Genomic DNA, 13,791 nt, shown 5'->3' with positions numbered 1-13,791 from the left:
GATGCCATCCACAGCCGGACCACAAACTGAATTATACCAGCTGATGCCTTCGATGAGGAAACGCCACCTCCCCCCCCCATAGGACATCCAGCCTCTCAGAGTGCCACAGCTACAGGCACACTGCCTTTTATCCCAAATAACCTCTAAATACACAGATTCCCCCAAATACCTTAATTGCAGCAAATCAGCATCTGGGATGAGCTATAACTGACAAGTGTGTTTCTAGGGGGCCACGGAGTCATTTGGGGGGCGATTCCAAGTGCAACTCAGAACGATGTGTGTCCTTTGTCAGTATTGCAGCGAAAGGGCGGATCCCTCCTCTTAGAGAGATGAGGGATGGAGGATGCCTAGGGTAGGACAGGAAGACTGGAAGGTGCATAGGGGTGCCACGAAGCCCTAAGACCACGGAGTGGCCAGGCCATGTCAAGAGCTGACCCAGTATGACAGGAGAGAAGCCTGACAGGGTATTATTAGGTCCTTCTATCCAGCAGGCAGGAATCGGAGTACGAATGACTCCTGACCATGCGTCCTGAAGCCACATGCCTCCCTGACCTCAGGGTCTTTTCCTCCTTTGTGTTCTCCTGCAAGGCTATTCACTCTGGTTCCAAGGAGCATGGACGCCCGTGCGTGGAGACTCGGGGCTGAAGAGCTCCTGCACAGGCACCAGCCTAGGGCAGACCCACCGGGAGGCAAGCACGCAGGGGATGGCTGCCCTGTAAGCTGCTGCTCATAAAGGAAAGGAAGATGCATAGACAATGGGAGCACTGCTGAGCTCCTCCCCAATGACTAAGTGGCTGGTCCTGACAGTAAGAGGAGCCTAACAAGACACCCATCAAACACTCAAAGTCTTTATCCTGTGTTTCCAGGTTCCAAGTGGACACCGACCCCAGTCCCCTGAGTGAGTGAGACACCCCTTGTCTTCAGCAAGCTGACTGGCATGGCACTATTAGAAAGTCAGAGACTGCTAACTTATCTTGTAGGGCTTAAAATGAACTTCCTCTAGCCATGTGCTAACTTTCTATTCTGGATTTCCTGAGGTTTCCTTTATTAGACTTGAGTCCAAAACTATCTTGGAAAGAGCTACGGGACATATGGGTCTTACGCATTTGAGGGTGAGGAGAAGGGGCCAGGACAGTCAGCATTTCCCAGTTCTGACAGCCTGCATGAGCCCCGCCCATTAAAAACTAGCCATTTGCTTGCTAAGAAGGCAATGAACCCAGACCTTATTTCACCCTGAAAAACATAATAGTTTATCCTTGTGGCCTTTAAACCACACAGGACATGCTGCTTCCCACACTCCTTCAGGGTTGGCTTCTCAGCATCTCTACTTCCAAACACATCAACAATAAAGTGGCCCAATGTGCCCCAGGAGAGTTAGGGAATCAAGTCAGGGAGATTCCTGGTATTTCTGGGCAGGACAAGTTCCAGGGACAGGCTCCTCGTGGTACACAGAGCCGAAGTCCAGCAGCCTAGACTCCCTTCAGCTGCCCTGAGGCCTTCGCCGTGGGGGGAGGGCACTGTGTGCCTGTCTGTGAGCAATGAGGTACCTGCTGCCTCTGCGCCACTGTGGAGGAGTGCTCCTGTTGAGGCATTGCACTGAGCTTTCCTGGGGGCAAGCCTGGCAGATGAACACAGCTTACAAGAAAGCAAGCAAGAACCTCAGAGTACAAAACTGGAACCCAGTGCTGAACTTGACCTTGCCTTCCACACGGGGTCTGCTCTAAGCCAGGCCCAATGTGGGGGCCCTCCCATACTCTGCATCCCCTGTGCTCACCACCGTACAAGAGGGGCTGGCTTTCGCTCAGTCCAGGAGGCTCCTGCCACAGCAGGCTGCACTCTAGGAGCATGGATGGCGTGGAGAAGTAGAGCTGCTTGCCTTACAACCAAGAATGGACAAGAAGAAGGGGCCCAGGACCACAGCATCCCCCATGCTCCACTGCCCAAAGATCTGTCCTCCCACAGCATCAACCTGGAGATCAAGTCTCTCACACGCAGACCCTCAGGGACATTGCGTACTCGTACCATAGCACATTGCATCTGCTGTTATGATGGCCTGTGTAGCACAGAGCTAACGACTATGCTGAGTGGCTTCGGGCTACCTGCAACGCACACCACACACTCATGTGCTTCGTTCAGCTTCAGTGTCCTGTACGAACTGTTGCCAGTGGCAGGGAGTCCACTCACAGCTTCTGGGAAGGTAGCCTTGCTAGCGCCGATGTACAGCTCCACGCCCTGGTGCTAGCGCCGATGTACAGCTCCACGCCCTGGTGCTACGCTGCAGCACACATGGTACAAAGACTCTACGTAGACACTGGGCCACACCATGGCTAGCATTTCATGGTAGGCCAGAGCACACTACGGGAGACACGTGAACACTGCCAGTTAACGCAGGACACACAGCCTTCGCACTGCAGGCAGCACAGGCTCTGGTTTACAGGGGTCCCACAAATCTCCCAGCCCAACTCCACATGTGGCCCCCACTCATCAAGAAAACTCTGTAACCTTACAAGGCTTTTCTGCTGGTCACACACAGCCCAGCCCTTGGCTCGCGCATAGGAGTCCTATGACCCTGAGCAGATGCTGGTTCTCACCAACCCCCACATTGCGCTTGGGTGAGACAAAAAACCAGAAGAGAACAATGACAGCATCTTGATTTATTCTGTGCCCACACAGAACTGGCACTTCACAAACTATCCAACCCTCAACGCTACTAGGAAGGGGCCGTTACAATTCTCTTTGTATCTTAAACTGAGGCACAGAAAATTCAAGTAGCTTGTGAAGGGCAGGCGCCCAGCTGGTAGGCTGCAAATGCCTCTACCCAAGACAGGGAAGCAGCGGTCACACAGCACACAGCTTTGGAGTCTGTCTTTTCTCCAGCAGATGCACAAAGCGATCTTTGCTCCCTGCTCCCAAAATATGGCTGACGGTAATGTGACATTCAGTCTTGGAGGAAGGCGATGGGTGCTGAAGGACACCCATAAACAAGACACCAAACAGCCACTCCTCTGGGTTTGCAGCCTGCCTGGTAGAAACCATAGCCTTCTAAACCATGGGTAGCAAAGCTAGGGGTAACGGGGCCCCTTAGAGCCAGCAAGTCGGGATTAGCTCATGACCAGGGAAGCCAAGGTCCTCGGTAACCCTTTACCAGGCCTACTTGGCCTCCCTCTGAGCCCTCCCTTTGATGTCCACTCTGGGAAAAGGGCTGTCCTACCACTCTTTCCTTGCCCTGATGACAAGGACCAGTAAACTGAGAAGGACCAAAACACTGTACCTGCGCGCCACCCCCTGATGACATCAGAACCCTCCCACGTAACACCTACCCTGTGTTCCCTCAGCCATTCGGAAACACACCCGAATCCAAACATACAGTTACAACTATGATCCTTCCCATTGCATTCCAAACTAGTACAGCTGATCTGCCTCAGGACCCGGCCCAGACCAGCAGCTTCCAGACCCTTGCAGCCCAACACTAGACCCTCACAGCCTATCAGCCTCCAGACCCTTACCCAATGCAACACAGCTGTAACACCCCATTCTTATGTCCACAATACCATTAGGTGTAGTGCGGCCCAGCCCTGCGTCCAGCCATGGAGTGGGAGCTGGGGCTGGGGGATGAACTGCACTACTGACGGTGAGAATGACAATCACCAGAAGGAAGCAAGTTGTGTTTGACTCGGGGCACAAGACCCCGTGGGATCTCTCTGCCTGCCAAACCCTCCTGACCCACTCCCTCTAGCCCTCTGGAAAATACATCCTGGGGCTCAGCAAGGGGACAACAAAGGAGACAAAGTTTCCCTGCAGATGCCATGAAATATACTTGATGAAACGAAATCCTAAATCAAGACACTCGGCAACTCGGTGAAAACAAATTGTTTTTCTTTCCATGTGACCCTTCATTTCCACTCAGGACTTGCATAAACACATTCTTGGGTTCCAATACTGAGAAACTCTCTCTAAACACTAAATGCAGTGCTGCCCGAAGCAGGAAATGATGAACAGCAAAAGGAATGTCACAGATTCCAGACGGATGGGACCAGCTGGGGAGTTGGGCAGCCACACCAATGTCTCAGATGTTGCCTCCAGGACGCCTCAAGGGAATTGCAGCTGTATAACTGCAACCCAGGAATAGCCAGGGGCCCGTGCAGCCAGCACAGCTCAGAGAGGCTGGCTGTCCCGGCAGGGCCTTCATTCATCCTCTGGCGAAAGGCCACCTGGCACAGGGCTTTGCACCAAGTCTGCCTGAGACAACCCACAGGTAGAAACTGCCCGTGAGCCCGCCCCCAAATTAGTGTCAGAACACAGTGATCTGCAGGCAACTGTTTCCTGCTTCTGTTAACAGGCTACGGCTCGTCCCTGCCTGGGGTCCATTGTCATGTCTTACCTACTGAATTCAAGCTCTGGCACCTGCCCATGGCTTCCTTCCCAGAGATAAGGATTCAGGTTGTCCCTATATTCATTTGGGACTCACGTTGGCTTCCTGAGCACACAGCATAGGAAACTGGGTCTTGGCTCCTGCCTGACAAAACCCACCTAAGAGAACAGGCCAGATGCAAGCAGAAGAAATGTCACGAGACAAACTCTAAGTTGTGGGCCTAAAAACACGAGTGTGCCACACATATACAAAACATGTAAAACCCCTAAACAGTTGTGGGAAAAGATTCTTTTTTTCCTTTTTTTAAAATTTAAGTTAGAAATGAGCTTGTTTTACATGTCAATTCCAGTTCCCTCTCCCTCCCTCCCCTGCCCCCCACTGGCCTCCTATTCTACTCCCCAGGGAGGGTGAGGCCTTCCATGGGGGATCTTCAAAGTGTGTCATATCATTTGGAGAAGGACCTAGACCCTCCCCGGTGTGTCCAGGCTGAGAGATCATCCCTCCATGTGGAGTGGGCTGTGGGAAAAGATCTTATGGTGTGGGAATGGAAGGGCAGGGTGCCCTAATATCAATGCCATAGTAGCAGGAGGCAAGTTGTCTGAAGGGCTCTTAGACCCCAGGTGACAATGCCCCACCCATGCAGGTGACAGGAAAAGTAAAGGACTTTGTGAAAAGTGGACTAATTTAAAAATCTCACATTCCTGTTGTTACGAATCCTGGAAAAGGTAGAACCCCAACCCTCAACACCATTTGTACACTGTGCATACTGGGGTATGGAGCTCTGTCCTGCAAGCTGCCCCGGGGTATGCATATACACACATGTGCATGTGCAAATGAGTTCCTAACCACATCTCAGGAGGACACCTAGACAACAGCCCTTGACTTAACCTGAATGCTGGCCTCACGGGTGCAGGTCAGTTCTCTCTCGCTACCTCATGCCTCCGTAAGCTCCGGCGGTGCCCAGTGTCAGTTCTCCAGTGGTGCAGACAATCACAGGGCACGGTTCCAGCCCTTAGAACCCAGTTTTCCCCGATGGAGGAAATGCCCATTGTGTGTTATTAGGTCAACAACCTGGCAACGCTGATGACCACTACAGAGAGACGGCCTTGACACTCGGGAATCATCTCCAGTGCCCCTTCAGGCTTCAGGCCAGCGCCTGCTTCCTTCTTCCTGTGCCCAGCCTAAGGCCAGGCTCAAGAGCTGGGTAGCAGAAATGCATTCTGTCTTCAGGGAGTCAGCTGAGGCAGCCACACAGATGAAAACCTGGCACCAACTCTGAATCCAGCAGCAGAGTCTTGGACATCAGCCATGGGGACAAGAGGTAGTGTCCTCTCCAGGCTCTGTGGTGGTTGAGCTTACCCAGAATTCCATCCTGCAGCAGTCTGCCTACATGAAGGGCCTCGGACCAGCTCAGCAAGGCTTCCCAAGGCTAAGTATGCCATCTGCAGAGCCGAGGGTCTGGAATTCCCCAGCTCAGCCCTCACCCCCAAAGGCCGTGGGAAAACCAGCCCCATCATAACACTCATCCCAGACTCTAGACAAGAGTCCAGGCTGGCTAGGGCCTTTGGGGCTTGCACACAGATGAATTTTCCGGAAGCGCCTCATGTTCCTGGACTAATGCTAATGGCCCTGTGCCCCAGTCTGACCCCAGTCTTGGAAAATCCCAAGTTAGCCGGAGCCAAAACAAAGTAGATGCCCAGAGGTTCAGGGTCTTAAGACTAAAATACGTCCCCACACTGAAACTGAACCATACGCCACCCACCTCCTGCCTGTCAAAGCCACGCTTTCTCAGGAACTACCCAGCAGGAGAGAGTGACCCTCACCCCTCCTAAGAGGAGTGTGTAAGAGGGAGAGATCAAGGTACCCTGGAGGCCAAGGTTGAGAAGAGAGCAGCACTTCTAAGCTGGCGTGTTCTGTAAAGCTGGTCTGAAGGTTTCACTGGACAAGATGTCGCTTAGCTGGGACAGGGTCAGCAAATGGTCAGTCCTGACACTGACTCCTCAGCTCTCTCTACTCCATGCTGCCTGGTGACACGAGCACTGGAGAGCATGAAGGCTGTGCTCCATGGACTAGTCCCATGAAGGCTGCTGTGAAAATGTACTGAGAGAACTCTTTTGGAGGCTAGTCATTCCTGTCTGGAGGGCAAGTCCACAAGGACCACTCTGCTAACCATGAAGACTCCCGGGCCCCGTGAAGCCGACAGCATCACAGAATGACCACAGAATGATCAGAGGCCACCTTGCTTCTCTGAGTCTTGGAGGGCAAGTGAGAAACACCTGTCGGGACCACAGCCCACCCTCCACTGGTATCTGTGCGTCCTCGGTTCCTCTACCAGCTCTAAGAGCAGTGGCTGGCACTCAGAAATGCCAAGGTGAGCAGGACCCAGCATCGAAGCAAACCCCAAGAGTTGACTTGGAACCTAGATGCACTGCATGGCTTTGGCCAGCAGGAGGAGAGTCCTAATATGAACCATTTCAGATGTGAAAGTGAATTATTTTCTTAACAAGGAACCAAAGCGAAGCCTGACTGACGGTGTTAACGCTGAGAGTTTAACTGCTGCGGGGTCATTCCTGGTAGCCTTGTCACTATGAGGCAAATGCCAAAGCAGAACCGGCCTCACAAAGCGCACAGTGGCCCAGAGACAGACCCCTGGTCCCTCCGCGCTTGCTCCGCCATATAATCGCCTTTAGACTGGCACTTACTCTACTCTGTTTCCACTTTTTTGTTATCTGTTCATTCAACGGCTGCCTACGGGGCTGTGCAAAGAGCACTTCTGGGCATGGTCACCATCTGGTCAGAGCAAGAGCATTCCAATTGTGCAGGTGACTCCTCCTCTGCCCCAACATAGACTGGTGCAGGCCTTGACAGGATAGACCAGCATACCTTGACAGGCACCTACAGAAGGCCAGCTATGACCCATGAGGTCCCTCCCAGCCCAACACACACAGCTATACATCCCTCACTCGCCTTGTGCCTCCCAGAAGCCAACCAGAACCTACAAATCATATATCTGATTTCTGCCTACAGGGAGGAGGTCCATCTGCTCACCAAGTTGGATGCTCCAGGCCAAATCATCTGTACCCAAAGTTGTATGCACAACCAGCCAATGATGTCCCACAATAGCAGAGGCAGAGAGGGACATTGGGTTCCACGGACCCAGGGTACCCTCTCTCCAAGGGCAGGCCCAAATCCATCTCTCTTCAGACTTCAATCCCTATGCACTAATCAAGGTTCAGTCCTCTCTTATTTATGCACTGCCTGGATGGAACTCTAGTTTGTACAAATTGACAGAAGCCATAGCTTCGAATGAGACTGGGAACTGGGAATGTTGGCCCTGTCATGGAAGACCCGGTCCTGGATGCATCTGCAGTCACTGGGCCGGGTCAACAGAAGTATCACTGTGCACTTAGACAGATGAGACCAAGGCCAGAGGGATTAAGGGTTCACCTAATAAAACTGCAGAACCAACCAGTAAGCTATCTCAAATGTCAGGTTTCAAGAATGGAACATCACCCCCTCTCCTCATTGACTGTCTGGGGCTCTGGTCCTAAAGACCAGCCAGCCCACCTCCAAGGTCACACAGACACATGGACTTTGAAAGGTCATTTGCAAAATTCTTTTTTTTTGTTAAATATTTTCGCACTCAGACTCATAACACACTGTCCCTCACCCTCAGCCAGCAGGGTTAGCGCCTCAATGTGAGCATGCTTGTGTGGCTTATGCATTCAGATACAAAATCAGCTTCAAGGAATCAAATCAAAATACTTCCTGCCTTTTGGGCGTGGCTACCCCCGCACATCACTCTGGGTCTACCGTATGAAACTCTCACCTCAGGCTGATCCCTGGCTCAGAGCACAGCTCCTCTCAGCTGTACCTGTACCTACTGGTCAGTGAGTCTGACCTGCTCGACCAGCACTGACATCAGCAAAGCCCTGCTGTCTACAAGCAGGGACCGGTGCCCCGTTCAACCTCCTCAGCACCAGCTGCCTCCTCCCTCCAAAGTTCCTCTTCAATCCACCAGCTACCATTCAAGTCTAAGGTCACAGAGGAATGGGCCTTGTGAGCTGACGGGAGGTGTCCAGAGGTGACACAGGCTGGCTGTGATATATATATCACATATATATAGTCTTCCTTCATGGGCATCAGTGTCATGAGGTTGTGAGAATTTAAAATTAATGAGAGAGGCTCAGAGGTTAAGTCCACTTGCTGCTCTTCCAGTGACCTGATTTCGGCTCCCAGCACAGCTGAGCAGTTTGCAACCGCAACTGCCTGCAATGTCATCTTTAGGGAACCCAGTACCCTCTTCTGGCCTCTGCAGGGATGGGCCCGAATGTGTACACATACACACGTATACATGCACACACGCACACATGCATATGCACGCGCATACGCACACACACACACAGAAACACAAATAAATGCAATAGTAAAACAAAAACTTTAAAATTAATGACACGTTGTACACAACCCCTCACTTGAAATCTGCATTCCTCTGCCCACCACAGACATAGCGAGCCCAATGCCCTGGCAGGCAGCACCTGGATCAGCAGGACAAAGCAGTCCAACCCTGAGCTTTCCTAGCTTCCACAGGTACAGCCTAGACTGCACATTAGTCCTGGGCAGTTAAAAATAGCACAGGCAGCTGAGCCGAGCTCGGTTAATGGAATACCCAAGTTAATTTTAGCATGAGAGAGCTCCAGAGAATCTAACATCTCCCATGCCAAGGACCACATTTGGCCCACACGGCATCTTCTTAAACAAGGGCCCTGAAGCTACTGTATCGCCGTGACTCACAAAACAACCTCTCCTGTCTGAATCCAGCCTTGGCCAGCCCATGACAACTGTGTTAACCCATAAAGCACAACTGCCCCCTGCAGGTGCACGGCCTGCAGTGTGACCCACAGCAACCCCGCTGTCAACACATGTGGCCATCGGAGATAGCAACTTTGCTCAATGGGCTAACTGAGCCCTGAGCTTCCAGACCTTAATCTAGGGCTTAGTCATCTGCTGCCTCCTCACGGCTGACCAGCCAGGCTCATAGCCCTGCCTGGCCCCATCTTGCACGTCTGCCCATCCCCCTTTCAGTGGCTCCTTCTGCTTCTGGTCAGATGTCGTTTGTGAGCAGAAAGGCAAGGAGGGAGAAACCAGCCCTGGTCCACAGCAGCGCAGTCCTGTTGGACGGGAGGAGCTACCTCTCCACAACCACATTCTAACCTTGGAGAAAGAGCACAGAGCCTCAGCGAGGATGCGGAGTGGCGGATGTGACATCCAGGCAGAAGGACCACAGTCACCAAGAGCCCAGTGGAAAAGCAGGAAGCAGAGCCTGCCTTCCTGGGAACCCAGGGAAGCTCAACCCAGACCACAGCAGAAAGAAAATGAGCAAAACCATAACAGTGCCAGAGAACATTTCTGGTCTGAGAATGCAAAGTCAGAATTTTGAATTTTTATTTATTAACAGACAGATGATAATTACCTCTATGCACTCAACGTTTTTATCCAGAGAGCGCTTTTTAAAACAAGTAATAAACATTAAGCAAAAGGAAAACATGACTGGGAAGTAAAGCTATATTGCAACCCCAAGGAACACTAGGCCCAAAATAGCATTGCTGAGCAGATGAGCTCTGGCCACAGCTATCCGCCCAATCACCAGCCAGCATCGACTCTAGAGAGTTGGGCTATACACACTTCCTCAATGCAGCAGCCTCAAGGAAGCGAGGGTCAGTCACATGCGATGGCTGAAGATGGCTGTAACAAAGCCGGGATTGTTACCACAGACGCTCAAGATCCTAAGGGCACAGAAGAACACTTCCAAACAACCGTGCACATTGTAAGTGGAGAAGCAAGAGTCTTCAAGACAGGACTTGAAAATGCTCTCTCTCCCTCTCTCTCTCTCTCTCCCTCCCTCCCTCCCTCTCTCTCTCTCTCTCTCTCTCTCTCTCTCTCTCTCTCTCTCTCTCTCTCTCTCTCTTCAATAGAGAAACTTTACTTTTATGTGGCCTTTTCTTCTGTGTGAGCAATGTGTAGACGGAATGGAAAGGGGAAGAACGGAGAGATTCATTTCTGATGAAACCAAGAACTATCTTATGCTCTAAAACCGAGAAGCAGAGGCCAAGCCTCGTAACGCTGGTCCCTTCCCTAAGTTCTTACAACAACAGCAGTGGCAATGGTGTTTATTTGTATGGTTTCAGGGGCGATTGTCTCTCTTTCCTTCTCTGGGTGGGGGAGGGTGGTGACTAGAACAAACCGCAGCCTTGAGGACTCCCACCGGATGCAGCCCACATGGACTCTTGCTTTATTCAGATGGGAAATGGCTGTGACGAGAAAGAAGCGCGTCTGGGTCACCCCATAAGTTACCACAGGCTTGCTGGAAGCCAAAGCACTGGAGACAAGGCTCACAGGAGAGAGTCGTGTGTGTGTGTGTGTGTGTGTGTGTGTGTGTGTGTGTGTGTGTGTGTGTGCATCCTTGCTTGTGCACGTTTGAAAGCGAGAGACACAGAGACAGAGAAACAGGGGCAAGACAGGTCAACCCTTCTGCCCTCAAGTCAACTACAGTGTCACAGCCAGTGACACTCCAGATGTTAATCATAGAGTGACCTGACCACAAACCAAGAGTTGCAAAAGGAAACCCAGGAGCCCAGCACATAGGGAGCCCAACATACCACCCACCCTGCTAGGAGTCTTATTTATTCTTCTGATGGGATTCCCCTGGGGACGCCGGTATCAGACAAGCGGGACAGCTAAGCAGCACCAAACCCAAACCAGTTGCCACAGCTGTTTCCTGGGCTCCAAAGGGTTAATGCAACACACCCACATCTGTACACAGGAGGCAGGCTCTACATGCAGAGCTGTGATCCCTGCATACTCCACCCAGAGAACACACAGGCACCTTCCCCCTCTTGACTAGCCCTGTAAGGACCTTTGAGAAAGACCAGGCGCTTGGAGACGGAGCACATTTAGGGAGTAGGCAGTTGGAGCTTGGGCACCTCTATCCAACCTCATGGCCACCATCCTAAACATCTGAGTGTTGCCCAGCCCGCTATGTAGTCAGAGGCAATGAAGTCTCCAATCACACACTTACACAAAGTGCAGTGACAGACGGAGACCTGATGACTTGTCCCCACCACGGCTCCTCCAGCGAAGACCCTACTCTGACAGACAGTTTGGGCTGCTGCCATAGGGGTCGGAGCCTTCTCTTTCCCCTGGTCTTTCTTACTATGCCATTCCGGAAGAGAAATCCTCTTTGTCTGAATAGAACTAAAATCCTTCCGTGTGTGCACAGCAGCTGATGCGGGGGCTGGACTAGGCACCCTGTACTCAAGAGGAAGGTCTTGGACCCTTGTCACCTGCTGACCTGACGGCCTGGATGCTTCCCTTGCAGTATTCCGCAAAGACCACCCCCTTGGCTCTTCTGAAGGAGAGGGCCACAGCACCCCTGGGGCCGGGTGGACTCACTCGGTGAGATGGTCCTGGATGAAGGAAACTGAAGCTGACCACCCTCACACAAGTGTTCTTTTGCCTGGCCCCACGGCGGACAGAAGCAGCCCCTTTCCTCAGGTTGAAACTGACAGCAATTCCGGGCAGAAAAGCAAGAGAAATCCCTCCCATGCCCTCTGGGAGCCCAAGCACCACATGGTATCCGCAGCGCTTCTGAACCAAAGACCAAACTGTCTCGGCAATGATTCAAAATCAAAATAAAGCAGGACAGGAAGCAACACGCTGATCGCGAGTAGCTGGCATTCCTCAGACAGCATCGAATGTCATCAACAACTGACACTGTGACTGTTGCCACCCACTAGGGGCCTTTTCACGTGGGAACAGGCCGGGATGTGGGACGCAGTTCAGAGGGGAAAGACTACAGAACCGAGCACTAGGACCCAGAATTCCTCCCAGAAAATTGGCCCTTGCCCAGTGCGTTAATGGTTTGATGTGTAACGGTCACTTCAGAAAACCACTGTTAGGAAGTGGACTCACACATCACTCACAAGATTTTAAAAAAAGAGGGGGGAGGGGGGAGGGGGAAGCGACTGGGAAAAGCAAATTCTCCGGACTTAAAAAAAAACCAGGAAGTCCTTTCCATCACTCCAGGGCTCCTTCACTCCCCGCCCCCAGCGTGGCTGCCGAAGTCCGGAACAGCCGAGAGCAGCCTGAATGCCAGGCCTGCCGGCCACCGCTCCCACGGCCAGTTCTCAATGAAAGGAGGGGGAGGTGCTGGCAGCTCCAGCACCACGCCTGCAGCGCGCAGACACACAGCGGCGCGCTCACGGCCCCGAAGCCTGCAGCACCGCACAGCCAGCAGAAAGGGTGAAGGGGCGCCCCCCTCCTTGGGAAGGAAGTTCCAGCGCGCAACTGTGGCAGGGACACCCGGAGACTGACATCAGTAGACCCGATCCCTGAAGTGGGAGCACGCAGACGGAACGGCGTGTGCTCGTGCATGGAAACTCGGGCGCCCGAGACCCGGAGAGGGTCCGGGAACGGTCCTGCGCACACGGACACACGCAGGCAGCCACGCGCGCTCACGCACACAAACAGACGCCCCCTGATGCAGGTCCCGCCTCGCCTCCCCCGCAGTGCCACGGAGAACCGGGCTGTCCGTCCGGGCGGGGAAGCACGGGTAGCTGGTCCAGCCCGGCCGGATCCCGGGAGCAGGGGTCTGGGGAGCTGCCCACGCCACCGCGGTCCTCACCGATCTTGATCCTCACGCTCTGGAAGACCCGCAGCCCCTCTTCCTCCACCGCCATGCTGCTTGTCCACCTCGCCAACGCGCGAGGGCCCGGCAGCGCGGACGCAGGAGGAGGACGAGACAGGCGGACAAGGCCCGCAGACGGAGCCGAGCGGCGGATGCCCCCGGAGCCCCGCGCGCTGCGGTCCGCGCTCTGCCCGGGTGCACCGCCTCGCGCCCTTCCATTGGCAGAGCTCGGGGGCGGGGCGGTGGGCGCCTTCCTCTGACAGACCCCCGACCTTCATTGGCTAAGGCTGCGCACGGGGCGGGGCAGCACGACTCCGCCTACTGTGAAACGCTGCATCCCTTTGGTCGGATCTGTAAGGGGGCGGAGTGAGGCTCTGAGGCGGGATCGGAAGGGACTCCGGGTTCAGCGGTCCAGGTTCTCATGATCCCAGCTGGTCTGGTCTCTTTGGACCGGGGACAAAGAGAGGGTCGTGAGTACTGATCTGTGTTTTAACTGCCAGCTTCCGTGAGACTGACTCGCACTTAAAATTTTAAGAGGTATATTCAAACAAAAGGTACGAAAGGAAAAGAGTTCCTCTAGCCCAAGCTTCAGCACGTAAGAGAAGTGACACCTGCCGATCGCGCTGAAGAAATTGGACGGTGATGCACGGCCAAAGTGAGGTCCGCGTGGACCCCGTGCCTAGCAGGCAGACCCTGCTTGTCCCCTGGTGTACGTGGGCAGCCTCTACGTGGG

At 53.3% G+C, this 13,791-nt stretch overlaps 1 protein-coding gene and 1 long non-coding RNA gene across 3 annotated transcripts in view; one reads left to right on the top strand and one right to left on the bottom strand.

Moving 5' to 3' along the window:
• The window catches only part of Rasa3 (RAS p21 protein activator 3), a 108,332-nt gene extending 95,068 nt beyond the window's left edge, over window positions 1-13,264 (bottom strand). Inside the window, exon 1 of one of the 2 annotated variants that reach the window (XM_005082618.4) lies at window positions 13,056-13,264. In XM_005082618.4, the coding sequence (XP_005082675.1) occupies window positions 13,056-13,110 (55 nt within the window). In that variant the 5' untranslated portion in view covers window positions 13,111-13,264. Of the gene's footprint in view, window positions 1-11,824; window positions 12,060-13,055 lie in introns of those variants that run through there. The other variant, XM_040733589.1, reaches the window with a different exon arrangement.
• LOC121135172 lies at window positions 9,814-12,084 on the top strand. Its single transcript, XR_005872383.1, has 2 exons — window positions 9,814-10,199; window positions 11,751-12,084. It is a non-coding gene; the product is annotated as an uncharacterized LOC121135172 (long non-coding RNA).
• Window positions 13,265-13,791: the final 527 nt, after the last annotated feature.

Source organism: Mesocricetus auratus, unplaced genomic scaffold (assembly GCF_017639785.1).
Source record: "Mesocricetus auratus isolate SY011 unplaced genomic scaffold, BCM_Maur_2.0 Super-Scaffold_100031, whole genome shotgun sequence".
Classification (NCBI taxonomy): Eukaryota; Metazoa; Chordata; class Mammalia; order Rodentia; family Cricetidae; genus Mesocricetus; species Mesocricetus auratus.
The sequence above is the reverse complement of the archived record's forward strand: the minus strand, read 5'-3'. Positions and strand labels throughout refer to the sequence as shown.